General features: G+C 39.9%; 1 protein-coding gene across 2 annotated transcripts in view; it reads left to right on the forward strand.

Moving 5' to 3' along the window:
- The window catches only part of LOC140235240 (alpha-N-acetyl-neuraminyl-2,3-beta-galactosyl-1,3-N-acetyl-galactosaminide alpha-2,6-sialyltransferase-like), a 116,265-nt gene that overhangs the window by 4,641 nt on the left and 86,685 nt on the right, over window positions 1-24,939 (forward strand). For both annotated transcript variants that reach the window (XM_072315271.1, XM_072315272.1), the window contains exon 2: window positions 22,524-23,015. In XM_072315271.1, the coding sequence (XP_072171372.1) occupies window positions 22,524-23,015 (492 nt within the window). The remainder of the gene's footprint in view (window positions 1-22,523; window positions 23,016-24,939) is intronic.

The following is a 24,939-nucleotide window of genomic DNA, read 5'->3' on the forward strand; positions in this document are numbered from 1 at the left end:
ATGTAAGCACGATGGCAATTCATATGCAAATACCCCTAAAAAAGCAGATCGAAAGAGGTGAACATACAAATTTTGATCTAAACACGTGAAAGTGACTAATCGATAAAATTCAAACCTAAAATGTAATTGAACACTTTTTGTGTGCATCTTCTATTTCATATAATTTTGTATTTGAAGAGTTTGAGTAAGTGTATTTTCATAAAGGAAATCACTGTACCAAAATGCTCTGTCGGTTTCACCAATTTAGGTGTCAGATTGTTATCATTAAACTTATTTAAGATTAAGTTAAAAATGGTTCTTCAAACGTATTTGTTTAAAGCCTTCCTGTCTGAAAATAAACATATGAAAATCACTTGACAGTCAGAAATCCACTCTCTCTCTCTCTCTCTCTCTCTATGACTTTAATTTGTCTAACATATTCTTAATTCTCATCCTATGCAATTATACAAACCACAGATTCGGTAAGCGATAATATGTTAGCTTTTGGTTTTACACATCTGGTAATTTCCAGTCATCATCAAAACGATCATTGTAATCAATGTCTGGCTCCTCCTCTTCCTCCTCCTCCGTCTACGGAGTAACTTTCTGAAGCAAGTCAATGAGGGAAGTGGGAAGGATAGGGCCACTTGACCACACCGGATCCATGATACCGAAGGCTGTCTTATGCCACCTTTGTCCAGGATTAAAGAGGTAGCGCACCAGAAGATTGGCTAGTCAGATCGCTTGAAGATGGCAAGGTGGTACCCATGGTTCACACATTGAAAGTGTGAAATAAGGTTGCCTCTGCCAGGTGGGAGCAAGGAGAAATCCACCTTGGATTTGGTCATCAGTTGCTCTCCCTCTCCCACCATCTGTTTCAGCATGATGCTGCGAACGCCATTATAATAGACTTCTCCAGTGCCTCGCTATACATTTTAGGCGTGTGAATGCTTCAATGTCATCTGTCACCTCTGGCTCCACAGACCACCCATCACCAAAATTTGTGAGGAAAAAACACTCAAGTAGGCATAGTATAAAGTCATATTCTAAGATTTTAGTGGTGTTTATTATGATATAATACTGAGCAACTGATTAGATTTCAGTAAAATACTTCTGAAATCATGAAATCAAACAACTCTCACTTGAATGCTATGTGGTATATGGGGTGGCTTTTGTAGATGCTTTAGGGGTCCAACTTTTCCCAACCCATTAAGGCACTTTAATTGTTAAACACATACAGTCCAGGTATTTTGGTATACAGTATATGAGCTCCCGTTGATTCTATATAAATGCAAGTTGATTGACATTGACAACCTGGCAATACATGACAGTCCGTTTATTAAGAAAGATACTACATTGTAGAATGGATTAAGCAAGGACCAAGGGGATCAAGAAAATGTGTGTCTGGATTCCTCACCAAAGCTACCTTGTACCCAAGTTTAGCAGCGCACTTGAGGTAGGGCTAGTGCACGACCCTGGTGTCCGTCTCCTTATACTGGTTAGACAGTCACTCATGGATATCGCGCCATTGTCTCTTGGAACATATCATTGTGTAAACAAAAGGAATGTAACAGAAATCACATTCTCTGAAGCTTAAGTGATTCCTGTTACATTCTTTTTGTTCACCTAATTATTCATCCAGTGAGACAATAAGCTCTATCCATGAGCTGCCGTCTAACCAGGAGAAGGACACCAGGGTAGCGCTCTACCTCGAGTATTCCTCTATTAAGCTTGGGTACAAAGCAGCTGTGGTAAGGACACCAGACACAGACATTTTCTTGATCTTCTTGCACCACGCTTACTCCTTCACCCTCACTATCCTCCTTGATAAATGGACTGTTGAGCATTGCCAGATTGTGAATGTCGTTGAACTGGCATACAGAATCAAAGGGAGCTGGCTACTGTACCACAATACTTGGACGACATGTGTTTACAGGGGAAGATGTAACAAGTGCCTTCAAGAGTAGGGGCAAAGTCGGACCCCTAAAGAATCTACAAAGGCACCCCATGTACCATCAAGCATTCAGGAGAGAGTAGTATGATGATGATGATGATGATGATGATGATGAAACAGCATTTGTATGGCGCCATTTATCTGTTAGAAACATTCAAAGGCGCCCATTATATGACATTATAATCTCTGCAATATTTTGCTGAAATGTGGTAAATTGTTCAATATTACATTATAATGAACACTGCTGAAATCTTACAACATGACTTTAAAATGTGCCAATGTTTTTGTCCCCCACTTAAACCTTGGAGATGGGTGATCTGTAGAGCCAGTAAGAGGTGACAGAAGACATTGGAGCATTCGCATGCCTAATGTATGACCATAAGGGGGGGGGGGGGGAGTCTATTTACAGCAACAGCATCCAAAGCAGATGATGGGAAAGGGCGAACAAATGACGACAAACTCCAATGTGGATTTCTTCATGCTCATATACACCTTGCAGAGACAACCTTATCCCACACATTAAATGTGTGATCCATCTTAAAGAGAGCTGACGAACCAATCTTCTGGTGCTCTGTATATGACTCCTTTGATTCTGGACAAGGATGGCAGAAGGTAGCCTTTGTTATGATGGAGCCAGTGTGGTCAAGTGGCCCTATCTTTCCGACTTCCCTCATTGACTTGCTTCAGAAAATTACGAGGAAATGAAGGAGGATGAAGAAGAGGAGCCAGACATTGATTACAATGATTGTTTTGATGATGACTACCGGTACACTGAGACATTAAAGAAGTGTGAAATGAAAACCTGATATATCGCATAACCGCTTCTGTGGTTTGTACAGTTACACAGGATGAGCATTCAGAATACTTTTTAAGAAAAGTGAAGTCATATTGTGTTACTTTTTATTTGTTCAATATACGTTAATTCCATACTTCATGAAAAGCATATACACATGTCACAGACGTTAACATATATAGATGATGACTGGCGGCGGAGGGAACATACCCAATGTTCCACCCGAAGGGTTTGAAATGCTATTGAGGGAGGTTATAAGTGCTGTGCGGTCCTAGGCCTTAATTCTGTCATTTGTCACGTGAAAATGTTTTCCCATGGGAGAACATTACAAGAATGTTCGCCCATGGGCGAACATAACAAATGTACTTCCATCACGTGACTGTGTTCAGCCAATCACTAATCGGTATGTGACTAACCCTTTCAAAACATCATTATGTCTTTTGATAATAGCTTGAATATTGCGTCTTATATCAGACAACTTTTAACAGAATTCGAAAGGAAACTTAATTCCAATCAATGTGAACTTGAATTGAATGCATACAGGATGTAAGCACAAAAGCGATTCATATGCAAATATTTCTAAATTAAAATAGCAGCAATCCACATTGATACACAGTCCCTATTCACAGGCTATATTTCCGGCTGTCAAATGAAATGTTTCTCTTTTTGCTTTCGGACAATAAACTTTAAACAAATACAGTACATTTGAATGAACTGCTTTTTTAACCTGAGAATAAATGAAACCATATTGGCATCTAAATTTTTTAAATCGGCTCGACATTTTGACACAGTGATTGTTTCCTTGAATATATCCCAACTCAAACTCGTTTTAAATATAAAATAAAATGAAACGAAATTGAATGCGCACAAAGAGTGTTAAAATTCAGTTCAAGTTTTATCTTTGTCCATTAGTCACTTTTAAGTGTTGTGATCAACATTATCATCATGTGTCACCTCTTTTTAAGGGTATTTGCATATGAATTACCACAGTGCTTACATTCTTATTCTATTTCACCAAGTGAGGGGTGACAATGCTTGAAATTAATTTTCTCTTCAGATTCTATTTAATGTTTTTGATACAAAACAAAAAAAAGGCCTATTTGGGCAATGATCTAAAGACAGAGTTGTTAGTCACTTTTGTGAGATATGCAATTTGTCATATATGTAGCATGAAATATTTGGGCCATTTCCAGAGTAACAGCACTTAATTTTTCATTTTTGGGACATTTCTTGTATCAAATTTGCTTTCATCATGTAAATGACAATCTCAATTGATTCCTCAGGCTGTGTTTCGTCTGAAGAAATGTTTTATTTCTTCTTGTATGTTGTGTATAGTTCAAAAGTTGAACTATTTGGGTACTTTTCAGTGTAACCGATACAGAATTTTTCATATTTTGGACTTTTCTTGTATCAAGCATTTTTTTAATCATGTAAATAACCATCTCAATCTATTCCTCATGTCACATTTACCCTGAAAAAATGTTTTATTTTTCCTTGTATGTTGGAAACTTCAAAAGTTATAGAAACTAATGATTTTCCTCGCAAATCCAAGATGGCTGCCAATGACCCCCATGTGACACGATTTTCACTTGGAGACAAAAAAAAAAATCAAATAGACACACTAAGGGATACAAAAAGGAGGGTACATGGGACCCCCCACCCCCTTTCCTACCAGACTGTTAAGATAAAGTGGTTAGTCACTCTTAGGAGATATGAGATTGTCATGTATATATGTATATAGACTACTTGGGAATATTTGTAGAGTAAACGACACTGGTTTTCCTCACATGTTCGGACTTTTCTTGTATGTAACTTGCTTTAATCATGTAAATAACTCTCTCAAACGATTCCTCATGCCGTATTAACTCTGAATTACTGTTTTATTTGTCCCTGTATGTTGTGTAATTCAAAAGTTGAACTATTTGGGAAGTTTTTCGGTGAAAATGACACCGAAATTTGCATATTTTTAGGCTTTTCTTGTTTCAGACTTGCTTTAATCATGTAAATAACCATTGCAATCGATTCCTCGTGTCACGTTTACCCTGCAGAAATGCTTTATTTATAATTTTATGCTATGTAGTTCAAAAGTTATGGAAGATAATGATTTTCCCTGAAAATCCAAGATGGCTGCCAAGATGGCCGCCAATGACCCCCATGGGACACGATTTTTTCTTGGGAACAAAAAAATTCATTAACTAGACACCCTAAGGGTTACAAAAAAGTAAGTTAAAAAAATGTGTTCGGGGGGTGCATGGGGACCCCCCATTCCTACCAGACTATAAGTTGTAAGTAATTCCACAATCCCTCTTCATCTCATAATTTCATGGTCTTCTCCTCAATTTCACTAACAAAGGTTCATTTTTCATGCCCATGCCTTAGAAACCCACAAAACTGAGCCAACTAATCAGCCTGAAAGTTGAAATACTGAGCAGTCAATTCCATCTGACACAGAGACCACATCACGGAAAAAAAAGAAACAAAGGGTTCATCAAAGACGCCATGGAAGCTGTCACCCATCACTAACGAGGAAGCAGATATCCTCATTCCATTGCATGTATTAGATGTTACTTCAAGAGCAACAGGGAAAATCAGAGATATTGATGATTATTGTCGACACTAACATTTCAATTCTACTGATGGATCTTGTAAGTTTGCTTTACTTACTGCATCGCATGTTGTCTGCTCCATCACTGGAAAAAGAAATGATAAAATTACAATTGACATTATCGAAATGCTCTTCATGGTGCCGGCTGAAGTTGAAAATTTGAGGATGTCTCACAGAGCAGATGGACCAAGAAGTATCTAAACCTTGAATCATGCAGAATATGCAATGACACAGTCCATGCCTTCCAGAGGTTGGGCGTGGATGACTTCAACCAGGACAATCTCCCACTTTACCCTTGTAGAGTCTTGATACAACACATCCAGTGAGCAAACCTCGTGAACTCTCACAACCTAATTTGTGTCTCTACTACAGGGGAATTACATTGTGGTTATTTTCAGAGGGTATGCATAAACTGTTCAATTAAAAGCTTTGAGCTTCCTACACCACCGGTAGCCACAGAATTTATTATCACGCTCATAGAGCAAGAAATGCAATTTAAGTCATTGTTTCTGAAAGAATTTAGAACCAATTTTTAAAACACATGCAGGGAATGAGCCTAGAAGGCATTATCTAAGTGACTGTCCCATAATTTTTTAGAGTATAGGGCTGATATTGTAAACTCTACAACCAAATCGTCTAAATGGGGCATTTAGTCACTCAGACACAGTTATTAGGAGGTTCTTTTGAAAGTTATTTGTTTTGACACCAGAATCACATGATTTCCCATACAAATTTTACCCAAATGCTATGCTTTCAAAGGAGTGTTTCCCATGGCAGCCATTTTGTATTTCAACATGGCAGTGTACCTCCAGGACAGGAAGCACTCCCGCCTACGCAATTCAATGGAGTGATTGACTTATACATGAGTGCTCCAGCATGCTTGACCTCGCTGTATAAAGATGTTACAGCACCAAATAATGGTCGAAATCCATCTTGAATTTCAAGAGTGGTGGCCAATATATGCATAATCCATTATTACAGAATGTATAGGCCCTATGTGTGTGTGTGTGTGTGTGTGTGTGTGTGTGTGTGTGTGTTTTTAAAGAATGTACACTGTACGTCACCATAAACACTGATATGCCTAAAAGTTGCTTGTAACCAGAAATATTAGCTGAAAAGCAGCCATGTTGAATGTTATTAAAGATGGCAGTCTCAAAAGTGATCTGCAATTTCAAGGAGGGGAAAAGTGCATCTGAATGCTCAACATCATGAGCCCGGTTTATGCCCGAAATGTGAACTTTCTGTCTTGCTTACAACGTGAGATATGGGTCAAAATATAAAATGTACATTCTGGTATGGTGGCCATTTTGAATTTCAAGATAGCCACTTACATTGTATAGTATCAAAATGAACCATCGTTTCAGAAAAAGATGTTTCAGAATGTCTGACAGCATACGCATGCACTTTGCCCCAAATTAGAACCTTACACAGTGCATACGATATGAGATACAGGCCCAATTACATTTGTTGTGGTGGCCATTTTGAATTTCAAGATGGCCGCCAACAGAAATGATACATCATTAAAAGAAATGTATAATATTAGCATGTCTGACATCATAAGCATACTTTTTGCCCCAACTTTATACTTTCCATTATGCTTAAAACCTGAGATACGGGTAAAACTATATATTTAGCTAGGCAGCCATTTTGAATTTCAAGATGGCTGCCTAAAAATTGTGTCAAAACTATCTACAATATCAGGAAATGGTGTACCACAATGTCTGACATCACAAACATGCTTTTTGCATCAAATTTGAACCTTCTATGATGCTCACATTATGAGAATTGGGTCAAAATACAGTTTGCTATGGCAGCCATTTTGAAATTCAAAATGGCGGCTGAAGACGTGGTTGAAAAAAAATAGAACCAAAGTTTTTTTTTTATTCAGCACCCCCAAATTGACCAAGTTAGCTAAAAAGAAATAATAATAAAAAAAAAAAATTTTGGCACGAAAATCTCAAGGGACCCAATATTTCGACATACGTGTACAATTGTAGCAGACTGTACTATAACCAAATTGCACCAAAGTCACAGGAAATACTTCATAGATGATTTTTAATCACTCCTGTAAATCTGAACGAAATTGGTTATCAGAAAGTGTTTTGACATCTTCATCAATTTGCATGTTTTCACCTAACATGCATACAACTCATCGTTTGTGAGCTTCGCAGCGAATGCTGCCTACACATCTGCAATATTACTGAAGTTATCCATCTACTAGTAATTTCTGTTTAGAAATGAAGGTCCCAGAGCACACACATATGTACACATAGACACAAATTCAGACACCCGCACACAGGCAAATACATGTAAGATTCGATAACTAACTTCGCTTTCAGATTGTGACAGTGCTTAGCGTAGACAGCTCATTAAGGCTGCGTTCATGCGAAACTAGAATTGCGTTTCTAAACACGTTTAGTCGCTAAACGTGTTTAGTTGCGTTGCGTTCATGCGATTTTTCCATTTAAACGCGTTTCAAAACGCCGATCTGAAACGCGGAAAAAAGGGCGTTTTGAATCATGATTCTGCCAGAATCACGATCGCAGAAACCACATGAACGCAACCGTGATTTCAATAATGATTCTATGACGTCATGTTTCTTATGGGGTATCCCACAGCGTCTTGTTCTGTTCGCGCGCTTGTGTACGTCTTCTGAATCGTGTGTTTCGGTACCATACTTGCACTTGTTTGTTTACATCAATGCCATACACCGATTCTATGTTAGTATCTAGCTGTTAAATATAATAATACATGTAATTACTCTCCGATTGAGTTGATAATAGTAATGGCTGCAGCGATGTGTCTACCAAGGAAAACAATTGGAGAGACGAAGAATTAAGATTATTCCTCGATCTGTGGGCAGAGCCTGAATGTCACAGCTTATTGGAAAGTATTCACCAAAATAAAAACGTAAAGGCCTGTACAGTTGGAATAAGGAGGTCTGGCTCGAGTTGCAGAGACAAGGTCAAACTGCGCAGTGCGCTGCGCAGTGGCAAAGGATGAGCTGAGCCAGAATCAGCGTTGCGAAAGCCCGCATGAACGCTCTTCCGCTGAGACCGTGATTTGAAACGCCGTTTTGAATCATGATTCATGTTTGTGATTCTGGCTACGAAATCCGCATGAACACGGCCTAAGTCAAAGAGCAAATAGGTACATTGTAGGAGCAACATGTAAATTGTCAATATCAACATTTCCTAATAACTCATTTGGTTCAAACTTACAAGAGTTTGATGAATTTGAATAACTTACAAGAGTGGTTGAAAATACACTATTACGTATTTCCTGTAATTTCATTGCAATTGCTTTTAAAGGATTTGAGATAGATCTATGGACATGGATATGAACAGACATTCAGAGTAGATTGCTCCAGAGACAGCTGAGTCAGAGAGCCGGTCACTTCAGGTCATTGCAGAACGTACTACCAGGGCTGCACACTGGCACTTGTCCGACGGTCAAAGACCGGTAAAAGTCACTGTCGGACCGGTAACTTTTCAGGAAATCCACAAGTTACCGGTCCGACATGACCAGTAAGAAAAAAGCATTGGTGGGGTCAGTAGAAAGAAAAAGAGCAGCCCCGATCAGGAAGAAACAGAAGGCAAGATATCGCACTGTTCAACAAGTTTTATGCAAGTTTTCGTTTATGTCTGCCGGTGCAATTTGTACAGTAAACATATTAGTCAGGGCTGCACACTAACCCATTTTTTCTGCCGGTCCAACCTGTCTCTGTCGGACCGGTAAATGCCCCGTTTTACCATTTTTTACCGGTCCGAACAGAAAATTTACCGGTCAACAACGACAACCTAAAAAAACATTAAATGACTTGCAAACTTATTTTCTTGTTTTTTATGGACGTACCCCCTTACCCATGTACATTTTACAGATTAATAGTTTTTTTTAAACTTGCATTATTTATTGCACAAGAAATTTAAAAAAAGATAGGAAAAAATAGAATGTTTGTTTGTGAATTACAGTGTAAAATGATAATGAACAAAATCAGATTGTATCAAATGCGTTTGTTACTTTTTCTAAGCATCGGCGCACGAACTTGCTGCGTAACCTGCTCTTGGTGGTCAGTTGGATTGCGACGATTTAATGAATTATTTTAGCTGTGATATTTTCTGATGCACGCGCTTCAAGGGGTTCTTTATTTTTCTCCCGATAATCTATTCGCATTGTGCATGCGTTCTTGAAAGGTACACGACATGCAGGGCCGAATTCGCAATCCTTTTTGCGCCCATTTCCACCTCAAATATTAGCGGGATTGTGACGATTTCATAAATTACTTCGGCTGTAATATTTTCAGATGCAAGCGCCAAAAGAGGTTGAAAATGCGTCCTTTATTTTTCCCGATAAACTCTTCGAATTTCGTAAGTGCGTTCTTAAAAAAAGATGCACCACATGGCCGAATTCATGATACTTTTTGCGCCTATTTCTACCTCAAATATCAGCGGGATTGTGACGATTTCATAAATTACTTCGGCTGTAATCTTTCATGATGCAAGCGCCAAAAGAGGTTGAAAATGTGTCCTTTATTTTTCCCGATAAACTCTTCGAATTTCGTAAGTGCGTTCTTAAAAAGATGCACCACATGGCCGAATTCATGATAGTTTTTGCGCCTATTTCTACCTCAAATATCAGCGGAATTGTGGCGATTTCATGAATTACTTCGGATGTAACTTTTTGTGATGCACGCACCGGCGAGAATGGTTGAAAATGCGTTCTTTATTTTTCTCCCCATATCTCTTCGCATTCCGTACATGCGTTCTTGAAAGGTATTTGACACGGCAGAATTCACGATCCTTTTTGCGCCTATTTCTACCTAAAATATCAGCGGGATTGCGATGATTTTATGAATAACTTCGGCTGTTATCTTTTATGATAACGCGTCAAAATGGGTTGAAAATGTGTCCTTTATTTTTCCCGGATATATAAACTCTTCGCATTTCGTAAATGCGTGCTTAAAAGATATACGACACGGCCAAAAATCATGATTCTTTTTGCGCCTATTGTTTCCTCAAACTTCAACGAGATTGCGATGATTTCATGAATTGTTATTCGGCTGTAATCTTTATGATGCACGGGCCAAAAGGGGTTGAAAATGTGTCCTGTATTTTTCTCCCAATAATCTCTTCGCATTTCGTACATGCGTATACGACACGGCTGAATTCACGATCCTTTTATCGCCTATTTCTACATCAAATATCAGCCGAATTGTGGTAATTTCATGAATTACTTCTGATGTAATCTTTTGTGATGCACGCACCGGCGAGAATGGTTGAAAATGCGTTCTTTATTTTTCTCCCCATAATTTCTTCACATTCCGTACATGCGTTCTTGAAAGGTATACGACACGGCCGAATTCACGATCCTTTTTGCGTCTATTTCTACCTGAAATATCAGCGGGATTGCGATGATTTCATGTATGACTTCGGATGCAATCTTTTATGATACACGCGCCAAAAGGGGTTGAAAATGTATCCTTTATTTTTCCCCGATAAACTCTTCGCATTTCGTATAAATGCGTTCTTAAAAGATACACGACACGGCCAAAAATCATGATTCTTTTGCGCCTATCGTTTCCTCAAACTTCAACGGGATTGCGATGACTTTATGAATTATTATTCGGCTCTAATCTTTATGATGCACGGGCCAAAAGGGTTTGAAAATGTGTCCTGTATTTTACACCCAAAATCACTTCCTATTGCGTACATGCCTATACGTCACGGCCGAATTCACGATCCTTTTAGCGCCTATTTCTACATCAAATATCAGCGGGATTGCTATATGTCATGAATTATTTCGGCTGAAATCTTTTGTGATACATTCACCAGAAGGGTTGAAAATGAGTTCTTTATTTTTCTCCCCATAATTTCTTCGCATTTATGCATGCGTTTTCAAAATTATACATTGCATGCAGGGCCGAATTCGATATTCTTTTTGCGCCTATTATTGTTTACTCAAATTCCAACGGGATTGCGAAATTTTCATGAATTACTACTCGGCTGTAATCTATATGATGCAAGCGCCAAAAGGGGTGAAAATGTGTCCTTTATTTTTCTCCCGCTAATCTTTTCCCATTTCGTAAACTATGCGTTCTTAAAAGGTATACGACACGGTCGAATTCACGATCCTTTTTGCGCCTACAGTATTTCTACCTCAAATATCAGCGGGATTGTGGCGATTTCATGAATTACTTCAGATGTAATTTCTTATAATGCACGCACCAGAAGGGTAAAATGTGTTTTTTATTTTTCTCCCGATAATCTCGTCGCGTTTGTGCATGCGTTTTTGATAACCAACACGGCATGCAGGACTGAATTCAAGATCCTTTTTGCGCCTATATTATTTCCTCAAATTTCAACGGGATTGCGTTGATTTCATGAATTGTTATTCGGCTGTAATCTTTTATGATGCACTCACCAAAATGTGTCCTTTATTTTTTTTTTTTCCTCCTCTATAAATCTCTTCGCATTTCGTACATAAGCTTTTGAAAGATACGACGCAGCCGGTCGAATTCATGATCCTTTTTGGGACGATTTCTACCTCAAATATGTAAGCGGGACTGCCATGATTTCATGATTTTTTTTTCCTCCCTAGTATTATCTATTCACATTTTGTGCATGCGTTCTTAAAAAGTACACGGAAGAGCCGATTTCGTGATCCTTTTTGCGCCTATCTTCATTATGAGACCATTCTGAGCGAATGAAAATATTCATTCGTGAAATGACTGTGTAAAATGAAAAATCAATGAACGCAATCAGATCCATTTACTGTATCGCTGAATATCGAATGTGTTTTTACTTTTTCTAAAAATCGACACAAGTAAATTAGTTCTAACATAACTGCCACGCTGCTGCGAAGCCGGGATCGGATCGATCTTGCGTTAAAAAAATCATGAGTAAAATGACCCAGAAATGCGTGCTCTTCTATCAATGCTTCTTGTCTGGCATGACCGCCGATCGCAAGCAAACGAAAAGCAGTTACACTGTACATGCTCTGCATGTATTGCATTGCATGGCAGTGCGTGAGCAGCGCCAAATGCGCAAGCGAGGGCGAATAACTGGTCGACTGCTGGTGCTCAAAACTAATATGTATGTTTACTGTACAAAGTGCACCGGTAGACATAAACGAAAACTTGCGTAAAACTTGTTGAACAGTGCGATATCTTGCATTCTGTTTCTCCCTGATCGGGGCTGCTCTTTTTCTTTCTACTGACCCCACCAATGCTTTTTTTTTTTACTGGTCATGTCGGACCGGTAACTTGTGGATTTCCTGAAAAGTTACCGGTCCGACAGTGACTTTTACCGGTCTTTGACCGTCGGACCGGCGCCAGTGTGCAGCCCTGTATTAGTTTTGAGCACTTAGCAGTCGATCGACTAGTTATTCGCGCTCGCTTGCGCATTTGGCGCTGTTCACGCACTGCCATGCAATGCAATGCATGCAAAGCATGTATAGAACAGTGTAACTGCTTTTCGTTTGCTTGCGATCGGCGGTCATGCCAGACAAGAAGCATTGATAGGAGCGCACGCATTTCTGAGTCATTTTGCTCATGATTTTTTAACGCAAGATCAATCCGATCCCGGCTTCGCAGCAGCGTGGAAGTTACGTTAGAACTAATTTACTTGTGTTGATTTTTAGAAAAAGTAAAAAGACATTCGATATTCAACGATACAGTAAATGGATCTGATTGCGTCTATTTTAATTTTACACAGTCATTTCACAGATAAATATTTTCATTCGTTCAAAATGGTCTCATAATGAAGATAGGCGCAAAAAGGATCACGAAATCGGTCCTTCCGTGTACTTTTTAAGAACGCATGCACAAAATGTGAAGAGATAATACTAGGGAGAAAAAAAAATCATAAAATCATCGCAGTCCCGCTTACATATTTGAGGTAGAAATCGTCCAAAAAGGATCATGAATTCGACCGGCCGCGTCGTATCTTTCAAAAGCTTATGTACGAAATGCGAAGAGATTATAGAGGAGAGAAAAAAATAAAGGACACATTTGGTAAGTACATCATAAAAGATTACAGCCGAATAACAATTCATGAAATCAACGCAATCCCGTTGAAATTTGAGGAAATAACGGGCGCAAAAAGGATCTTGAATTCAGTCCTGCATGCCATGTTGGATATCAAACACGCATGCACAAATGCGACAAGATTATCGGGAGAAAAATAAAAAAACACATTTTTACCCTTCTGGTGCGTGCATTACAAAAGATTACATCTGAAGTAATTCATGAAATCGCCACAATCCCGCTGATATTTGAGGTAGAAATAGGCGCAAAAAGGATCGTGAATTCGGCCGTGACGTAGGCCTATACCTTTTAAGAACGCACGTACGAAATGGGAAAAGATTAGCGGGAGAAAAATAAAGGACACATTTTCACCCCTTTTGGCGTTTGCATCATATAGATTACAGCCGAATAGTAATTCATGAAAATTCGCAATCCCCTTGGAATTTGAGATAACAATAATAAACGCAAAAAGAATCTCAAATTCGGCCCTGCATGCAGTGTATAATTTTGAAAACGCATGCACAGATGCGAAGAAATTATCGGGAGAAAAATAAAGAACGCATTTTCAACCCTTCTGGTGCATGTATCACAAAAGATTACAGACGAAATAATTAATGACATATCGCAATCCCGCTGATGTTTGATGTAGAAATAGGCGCTAAAAGGATCGTGAATTCGGCCGTGACGTAGATAGGCATGTACGTAATGCGAAGTGATTATTGGGTGAAAAATACAGGGCACATTTTCAACCCCGTGTGGCCCGTGCATCATAAAGATTACAGCCGAATAATAATTCATAAAATCATCGCAATTCCCGTTGAAGTTTGAGGAAACAATAGGCGCAAAAGAATCATGATTTTTGGCCGTGTCGTGTATCTTTTAAGAACGCATTTACGAAATGCGAAAAGTTTATCGGGGAAAAATAAAGGACACATTTTCAACCCCTTTTGGCGCGTGTATCATAAAAGATTACATCCGAAGTCATACATGAAATCATCGCAATCCCGCTGATATTTGAGGTAGAAATAGGCGCCAAAAGGATCGTGAATTCGGCCGTGTCGTAAAGAACGCATGTACGGAATGCGAAGAGATTATGGGGAGAAAAATAAAGAACGCATTTTCAACCAGTATAGCTGGTGCGTGCATCACAAAAGATTACATCCGAAGTAATTCATGAAATCGCCACAATTCGGCTGATATTATTTTGATGTAGAAATAGGCGCTAAAAGGATCGTGAATTCGGCCGTGTCGTATTCGCATGTACCAAATGCGAAGAGATTATTGGAAGAAAAATACAGAACACATTTTCAATCCTTTTGGCCCGTGCATCATAAAGATTACAGCCGAATGATAATTCATGAAATCATCGCAATCCCGTTGAAGTTTGAGGAAACAATAGGCGCAAAAAGAATCATGATTTTTGGCCGTGACGTATATCTTTTAAGAACGTAGGCCCTATTTACGAAATGCTAAGAGTTTATCGGGGGAAACTAAAGGACACGTTTTCAACCCCTTTTGGCGCGTGTATCATAAAAGATTGCAGCCGAAGTAATTCATAAAATCATCGCAATCCCGCTGATATTTGAGGTAGAAATAGGCGCAAAAAGGATCGTGAGTTCGGCCGTGTCGTATACCTTTAAAGAACGCATGTACGGAATGCGAAGAGATTATGGGAGAAAAATAAAGTACGCATTATCAGCCATTCTAGCCGGTGCGAGCATCACAAAAAGTTACATCGGAAGTAATTCATGAAATCGCCACAATGCCGTTGATATTTGAGGTAGAAATAGGCGCAAAAAGTATCATGAATTCGGCCGTGTGAAACATCTTTTAAGAACGCACTTTGGAAATTCGAAGAGTTTATTGGGAAAAAATAAAGGACACATTTTCAACCCCTTTTGGCGCGTGCATCATAAAAGATTACAGTCGAAGTAATTTATGAAATCGTCACAATCCCGCTGATATTTGGGGTAGAAATAGGCGCAAAACGTATCATGAATTCGGCCATGTGGTGCATCTTTTAAGAACGCACTTACGAAATTCGAAGAGTTTATCGGGAAAAAATAAAGGACGCATTTTCAACCCCTTTTGGCGCGTGCATCAGAAAATATTACAGCCGAAGTAATTTATGAAATTGTCACAAACCCGCTAATATTTGAGGTGGAAATGGGCGCAAAAAAGGATTGCGAATTCGGCCCTGCATGTCGTGTACCTTTCAAGAACGCATGCACAAATGTGAATAGATTATCGGGAGAAAAATAAAGAACCCCTTGTAGCGCGTCCATCAGAAAATATCACAGCTAAAATAATTCATTAAATGGTCGCAATCCAACTGACCACCAAGAGCAGGTTACGCAGCAAGTTCGTGCGCCGATGTTTAAAAAAAGTCACAAACGCATTTGACACAATCTGAATTTGTTCATTATCATTTTACACTGTAATTCACAAACAAACATTCTATTTTTTCCTATTTTTTTTTTTATTTCTTGTGCAATATGTAATGCAAGTTTTCCAAAAAAATATTAATCTGTAGAATGTACATGGGTGGGGGGGGGGGGACGTCCATAAAAAAAAAAAAACAAGAAAATGAGTTTGCAAGTCATTTAATGTTTTTTTTTCAGGTTATCGTTGTTGACCGGTAAATTTTCTGTTAGGACCGGTAAAAAATGGTAAAACGGGGCATTTACCGGTCCGACAGAGACAGGTTGGACCGGCAGAAAAAATGGGTTAGTGTGCAGCCCTGGTACTACGTATAGATTGGATTTACTGTAACGTTAGGTCTGCCTTATGTCTACAGCATTACAAAGTTTTAGAGTGTTCTCTATTCTCTATTCTCTATGAGGCGCGCCCTGCTCAGCTAGCTCGCAGGACACCACCTGTAATGGCACTGTTGTTCAGTTGAAGACAAGTACAGTATATCCTTGGATCAGTCTATACGATTTGAATTCCCTTTGAATTATTTCCACCATAAATTCACAAAGCACAGGGTCATCTTCAAATATAGAAGCAGTTTCTTTAACCCACGGATGCAGAATTCACCCTGTACGTCTTGGATATCCAGAGCTTATTGTAAGGTCATCTTGAATACTACTGCTGCTGTAGTACTGTAAAAGTGGAAATTTTCGTGCATTTCGCGCAACCAGAACTTAGCGCAAAAATAAAAGCACGCGCATATTTTTGCGTGCCGTTTGTATCAGTAGTTGGATGTCGTGATTCCGCGGAATTAAAAACACGCGAAACTCTTCTTGCCCGGCCAAGCATGAGAAATCCACTTTTACAGTATTGTGCATTTGGAATAGACAGTCAACACAGATAGCCCCAGTCAGCCAGGCAAAACAGTCCTATAATTCTACCTAGGGCTAAATCTCTTTTATGTATCAAAATACTGAACAATTGAGATATAGATCTTTATACCATGATTCATTCAGTTTATTATTCGGCCATTATCAAACATCATCAACTCATATGTCCACAATAAATCGAATAATTGACTGCAATACCCAAGACTAGAACCAGTTTCCCTATATGTAATGCGCAGATTGTGCAATCTCGGGGATATCTCAGTAATGTTATGGCCACGGCCATGCCGATAGAGGGCCAAAATGCACAAGTCCGATCCTCAGATCGGTCTCTAACCATCTACATTTCTTTTTCTCCTATTTGTCGAGCCCACCGGAGGTCTGGGGAGAAGAGCTCACCTGCGGCATCTGTCCGTCCGTCGTCCGTCTGTAACGCTACAAAAACTTGAATAACTCTCTACTGAGGACTTGAATTTCAATCAAACTTGGAGGGAAGATTGGTTATACAAAGTTACACATTCTACTAAACATGAAGGTCACCTCAAGGTCAAAGGTCACAGGCAGGGGTCAATGAACTTTAAGGCCCAATGTTAAGTTTTTACAGCGCATTTTGATTATGGCTCATAACTTTTGATGTATATGTCTGTTTGTGACCAAACTTGGATGGTAGATGTCCCTTGGGGGAGTTGAAGGTCACAACAAGGTCAAAGGTCACAGACAGGGATCAACAAACTCTTAGGGCCCAATGTTAAGTTTTTATGGTGTCTTTTGCTTATGACTCAACACTTATGATCCATATGTCTGTTTGTGACCAAACTTGGATGGTAGATGTCCCTTGAGGAGTTGAAGGTCACCACAAGGTCAAAGGTCAAAGACGGGTCAATTAACTTTATGGGCCCAATGTTAAGTTTTTATGGCGCGTTTCGATAATGGTTCATAATTTTTTATCCCTATGTCCGTTTGTGACCAAACTTAAATGTTATGTCCTTTGGGGATTTGAAGGTCATCACAAGGTCAAAGGTCACAATATTAAGTTTTTACGGCGCATTTTGATTATGGCTTAAAACTTTTGATCCATATATGTATGTCTGTTTAAGCTTGGATGGTAGATGTCCCTTGAGGAGTTGAAGGTCATCACAAGGTCAAAGGTCATAGACAGGGTCAATGAACATCCGGGAGTTAGAAAAACTTTAATTTCTTCTAAGTGAATGGGCAAGACACAATTTGGCACTTGCCTTGTTTCTGGAGGGGATTTACCATAGTGCAGAATTCTCCCCTGACCCCCTCCCCAAATCAGAATTATATTTCAACAAAAGAAAAAAAAACAGATTTTCATCAACCTTGTTGCTGAGTTAAAGGGGAATAGGCCATTTTCAGCTCAACTGAGCAGGAAGGCTCAAGTGAGCTATTGCGATTGTTCTGCGTCCGTCATGCGTTGTGCGTAAACTTTTTACATTTTCATCTTCTTCTTGAAAACCCCATGACCGATTTTCACCAAACTTAGCAGATAGCATTGATCCCTAGGATCCGTGTGTGATCAAAATGTTCAATTTGCTACTTCTCTGTCATTTATGAGCCAATTTTGATTCTGTTTGCTTTATGTGATAGCACTACATGGGAGCTTTGAAACTTGTACACAGAATTTCAGTTGTGACCTGTGACCTTGACCTTTGACCTATATTGTACATTTTGCTACAAAATGCTACTCCTTCGCCATTTCTAACCCGATTTTGATTCCGTTTGCTTTATGTGATGGCACTAGGTGAGGGCTTCTAAACTTCGGCACAGAATTTTGACCGTTGACTTCATTGACCTTTGACCTTGATTTTTGACCTATATTGTACATTTTGCTACAAAATGCTACTCCTTCGCCATTTCTAACCCGATTTTGATTCCATTTGCTCTATGTGATGGCACTAGGTGAGGGCTTCAAAACTTTTACACAGAATGTTGACCTTTGACTTCTTTGACCTTTGACCTTGATTTTTGACCTGTATTGTACATTTTGCTACAAAATGCTACTCCTTCGCCATTTCTAACCCGATTTCGATTCCGTTTGCTTTATGTGATGGCACTAGGTGAGGGCTTTAAAACTTCTACAAGGGAATTTTGACCTTTGACTTCTTTGACCTTTGACCTTGATTTTTGACCTATATTGTACATTTTGCTACAAAATGCTACTTCCGGCGGGGACATATATTACGCAGCGCGTAATTTCTACTTTTCCTTGTTTAAATAGGCACCGTGCACCACCTGAGGTACCCAAACCCCCCCCCCCAAAAAAAAAAAAAAAAATGAAGGAATCTTTAAAAATCTTCTTCTCTAGAACCAGAAGTAATACTAGAGCTAAGTTAATACTATGAGTTAGTTTATTGATGACTGTAAATTCAAGTTTGTTCATAGCTGAGCCAGGGGTCTCCCCCCCCCCCCCCCCTTGGGGGCAGGGGGAGGGGTGGGGAGATCCAAATTGGGGCCTAAATTGTACATTTTCATCTTCTTTTTGAAAACCTTATGGATTTTCACCAAACTTGGCAGTTAGCATCCCTATCAGGTGAGGATCTCAATTTGTTAAAATGGGCGCCGTGCCCAACCAGGGGGCCGCCAATCCCCCGAAATTAAGGAATCTTAAAAAAAGTTTTCTTCTCTAAAAGCAGAGGTGATAGAGCTAAAATTTGTACTATAAGTGGGGTTGGGGGAGGGGGTCCAAATTTGGGCTGTAATTGTACATTTTCATCTTGTACTTGAGAATGCCTGTTCAAATTTTGGTAGAGCTGTGTGTAATTTAGATTAGTGACTGCGTAAAAGGTGAACTTGCAATACTCAGGTGAGCGCAAGACCCCTGGTCTCTTGTTAGCTCATTTGAGCCGAAGACTCAAGGGAACTATTGCGATTGCTCTTAGTCTGGTGTCTGGCGTCCACCGTTGTGAGTAAACTTTTTACATTTTCATCTTCCTCTTGAAAACCCCAAGACCGATTTTCACTTGGCAGTTAGCATCCCTAGGGGGATAGGATCTCAATTTGTTTAAATGGGCACCATGCACCACCCGGGGGGCCCAAACCCCCCAAAATGAAGGAACATTAAAAAATCTTCTTCTCTAGAACCAGAAGTAATGGAGCTAAGTTAATACTAAGAGTTAGTACATTGATGACTTTAAATTCAAGTTTGTTCATTGCGTAATCAGTGGTGTGCCCCCCCCCCCCTTGGAACCCAGGGGAGGGGGTGGGAAGGGTCCTAATGGGGACCTTAATTGGGCATTTTCATCTTATTCTTGAAAACCCTATGATGAATCTTCACCAAACCCTCAAAGTTAAGGAATCTTTACAAGTTTTCTGTAGAACCAAAGGTGACAAAGCTAAGTTAAGACTATGAAAAATATATTGATGACTGTAGTTCCAAATTTGTTCATTGCAGGTCCAGGGGTGCTTGGCTGGTAAATGTCCCTTAAATTAGGGAGTTGAAGGTCACCACAAGGTCAAAGGTCATAGGTGGTGTCAATGAGCTTCTGGGAGTTAGAAAAGCATTAATATCTTCTACACAAATGGACAAGACACATTTTGGCACTTGCCTCGTCTCGGGTTAGAGTCTGCAAGAATGCATGGAAAATGAACTTGCTATACTCCATGAGCGCAAGACCCTCGGGTCTCATGTTTTTTTAAGGCATGCTACGTACTGTCATGTTTTGTTGTGTTCACCCTGTTTTACTATGGCCTTCTGGGTTTCTCGTCCTCATGATGTCGGCTGTGGCAAATTTTTTGACAGTTTGAAAATCTAGCCTGGCATTCATGGCAATCACAGCCTGGCATGTAAAGTGGCCTATCCCGTCCAATGGCATTGTCTCAAGTCCATCCCATTTTATCCACAGAGGCCTCAAAGACCCTGTTTACAGTGCATGGCTGGGCCGAGCCCAGGCCGAGCACAGCCTCAATTGCAGTACTCGGCCCCACAATTCTGTGCATTTACAGTGGAGGACTTGGCCCAGGCTTTCAATTCAAACCTTTCAATATTTTGTCGTAGTAGTGCTGTGCTTGTAAACAAAACGATTATTTGGGAGAGCGCGGGGGGTCACAGTGCAGAGGTGCTATACTGTACTAGTATTTGCAATGAACAAAAGGGCTACGGTTTTTATACAGGGCGAACTTTCGAACATCTCGCTCTCAGCTGCTCTTTCCTTACTGGTTATCTGTTTTATATGCCCAAGAACATAAGAATATGGACAAGGACGAACGAAACGATGTAGTACAGTTAAGATGATTTGATGATAACTTACATTTAAACACAAGTTTGGAAATGGTACTGAGTTGCTAATGATAATGATTCTGTACCGTAGCTTGCACCAAAGAAATTTTGCTATAAAAAATGAAGGATTACGACATCATATCCTATGATGTCACAATCATTGCACTTCTTGGGTCGCAGTTTGGTCCCACAATTGGCCCAGTTTGCATTTTCGGTGAGAAGAATCCAGGCCGAGCCCAGGCCGAGCCTGGGCCAAGACTACCTCCAGAGCTTGGCCAAATGCGCAGCCTTTTTTGGTACCGCATTTGGCCTCGTGAGCGTTTACAGTGAAAGGAAGGCTGGGCTGAGCTCGGACTGAGCCTGGTTTTTTCAATCACTGTTAATGGGGTCAAAGTGATTACTGTGGCCTATGGCCGGCAGGAACATGGTGTAAACAAAGCATATAAGGTCTTACAGCTGTCCACAGACACCTGTTTATCCTCATGGCTGACTTTAAGTGTTTTGTTTACATGTTTACGCTTGCTTTACGCTTCATATTTAGAAGATTTTATATTCAAAGTATTATTTGCAATTTTACAACTGTGGGCTGAAATTTTTAAACCACCAGTCAAGATATTATGAAGCCAATCACAAGTTTAACCCATGTACTCCTGTTTGGGTTTACACGTAGGACATTTCTGTCATGCTTGTAAGACAATCCACTTTGAGGGGCCTGTTCATAGGAAGCATGTACCAGTAGATCTGATTATGGCCAATGATGTGTGTTTATTACAAGTATGTGAATGTGGTACATAAAGTACAGTAACATTAAAGTGAACATATTAGTGTAAAAGTGGATATCTTTGTGTGACTAATTTTAGACCACCAGTCAAGATATTATGAAGCCAATCACAAGTTTAACCCATGTACTCCTGTTTGGGTTTATACGTAGGACATTTCTGTCATGCTTGTAAGACAATCCACTTTGAGGGGCCTGTTCATAGGAAGCATGTACCAGTAGATCTGATTATGGCCAATGATGTGTTTTTATTACAAGTATGTGAATGTGGTACATAAAGTACAGTAACATTAAAGTGAACATATTAGTGTAAAAGTGGATATCTTTGTGTGACTAATTTTAGACCACCAGTCAAGATATTATGAAGCCAATCACAAGTTTAACCCATGTGCTCCTGTTTGGGTTTACACGTAGGACATTTCTGTCATGCTTGTAAGACAATCCACTTTGAGGGGCCTGTTCATAGGAAGCATGTACCAGTAGATCTGATTATGGCCAATGATGTGTGTTTATTACAAGTATGTGAATGTGGTACATAAAGTACAGTAACATTAAAGTGAACATATTAGTGTAAAAGTGGATATCTTTGTGTGACTAATTTTTTTTTGCGCTTGGCAGGGTAAGAAGAGTTTGCATGTTTTTAATTGTACGAAATGCGCAAAATTTCAACACCACAAAAATTTCCACTTGTACAGTATGGCAAGAGTGTCCCTGCAAGCTGTTGAAACAGGATGTGAGATGTGTTGTAAACCATGTTTTTGAAGTAAGAATGTATTTATGAATGAGAAAAGGCATGCATATTCATGTACGTTGCAACATTGAAGATCTTTCTCTGTTTGCTTTGGTTTGTTTCAGAATGGTCGGCAGCTGCTGCTATGGCTGGCTGGCTACTCTCTTATTTTCTGCCTTATCATGATGACAGCCCTCAATCACAAGTTCTTAGGCTATTTTAGAGGTTCCAAGTCTGGAAACCCTGCTGTTAACTCTGCTCAGCTGATCCTCCGCCGCATCCCTAGTGAACAACAGGAGGAAGAACACGGCAATGTCACAAATTTCATATTCACGGGGAATGCATCAATACCAGCTGAACGGACTCAAAAAGAAACCGCTTCCGGTGGTGTTGTCATGGAGACAAAATCCCGTCATGTGACATCGATGACTAGCAAGTCACAATTAAAAGGCCTTGATGATTATAAACACAAGAAGGACAGAATTGAGAATGATGAAAGGACAGGAGAAAGCATTGCTGCTGAAAATGCTGCCCTTCAGGGGCGGAAAAATGTGGATAGTATATTTAGACCAAAGCCATTAACTGTTCAATACTTCCATAGTGTCATTGACAATGAGGTGAGTATTACTTCTGTTTAGTGTCTTTTGAAACACAACAGGTGAGTTATTTGTACGGTGAAAAAAAAAATAGATGAGTGACACATATGTTAGAATGTCATTGATACATGTATGTCTTGATTACAATGGTATTGTAACAGTCAAGTGCACATAATAAAGCTGTGGTGATGAGTGCAATTGTGTTGATCCAAACTAAGTCTTCTGCTAACCTTGCACGATTTCCTGTGGATATCAATGATGTGGACCTAGTACTTGTGAGTTTGCCTTATTGTCTTGTGCACGCAACAAATTTCTTCCTTGTTCAGTGCTGAGTTTGAGATATGATTTGACATCTAGGCTTGTATTATGAAATCAGGCAGCGGACAAGAGAGCCACAGTTGTGAATAATGTGCAGTGCTCATAGCATGATATGTGCTTGAGCACTTCTTATTAATGCTCTGATGTCAGTCAGTTGCTACTATTGAGAGAAAAACAAATTGAAACAAAACAAAAACTGAACTTAATAAGTACCAGTGATACACTTTCTTACATTGTAGTTCACCCAAACAGTCACCAATGAATCTCATAAAATGCCATATTTTGTGGAATTGTAATTCTGATTTCAATGAGATACTTGCAGTGGAATATTGCCAGTGCTAACAGAGAGGAAAATTTGTTGGTCCCTTTGTTTTCATACCTTGATAAAAGGATTACTAATGCCACAGCTGCAACATAAATTTCTTTTATCGTATGTTATCAAAGCAGTTTTGAAAGCAATACAGGCATGAAGAAAGCAGCTTGTTTTCAGATCCAGTTACAAGGCTTTTTTTTAGCTCACCTGAGCCGAAGGTTCAAGTGAGTTATCGCGATCGCTCTTTGTCCGTCGTCTGTCGTGCGGCGTCCGTCATGTGTAAACTTTTTACATTTTCATCTTCTTCTTGAGAACCCCATGACCGATTTTCACCAAACTTGGCAGGTAGGATCCCTAGGGGGATAGGATCTCAATTTGTTCAAATGGGCACCATGCCCCACCTGGGGGGCCCCCAGAGGGGCCCAAACCCCCCAAAATTAAGAAATCTTAAAAAATCTTCTTCTCTAGAACCAGAAGTAATAAAGCAAAGTTAGTACTATGAGTTAGTACCATGAGTTAGTACATTAATTAGTTTCAAGTTTGTTCATGGCGGAATCAGGGGTGCCCCTCTTGGGACCCAGGGGAGGGGTCCTAATGGGGCCCAAATTGTGCATTTTATCTCGGAATCTCCGTTACGAGATTCTGTGTGAATACCCGGATCTTGCGCATACGCATCAATTTGGAGTCTACGCGCCAAATCAGTTGCATGTATCGGAGCTAGATGTAGGGAAAATTTCGCTCAAAACTCGCTTATTCCTTCGAAATATTGGACTTTGAGTGTATTATTCGCGTTTATGTTTGTTATAAGCAGTACTGGACTTGGTAAAATTAGTTCGGCTCTCGTATCGATAAATTATGACGGACATTAGTTCGGCTAAATCACCGCCAGCCAAGCAGACGTTCGATTCGGACGAGATGATGTTGACTGGTACTGTAGCATCAGCAGCGAAAACGGCGAGCTCGTCTCGTACGCCAGTAACTGCTCCCCTCCCCGCACATAAAAAAGGTGTTAATGCGGGGAAGGGCACGAGCACCAGTGTCAAAGACCAAGGAGGCGCTGGGAAACAACCCAAAAAGAACGCAAACGCCACAGGGAAGGACGATACTTCCACTATGAAAACATCGAAAAAATCGGAGGAGATGCTACGAATAGAACGTATTGAACACGTGCTAGAAGCGCTCTTGCAGCGAGACACTTCATACACACAACACACACACACACACACACACACATGACGCAGACACAGCAGCAGCCAGCGGGCCGTGCTGTGGTGGCAGGTGCGGACCGTTACAAGTATCACACGAACAGAGACG

The sequence above is a fragment of the Diadema setosum genome, chromosome 11 (genome assembly GCF_964275005.1).
Source record: "Diadema setosum chromosome 11, eeDiaSeto1, whole genome shotgun sequence".
Taxonomy (NCBI): domain Eukaryota; kingdom Metazoa; phylum Echinodermata; class Echinoidea; order Diadematoida; family Diadematidae; genus Diadema; species Diadema setosum.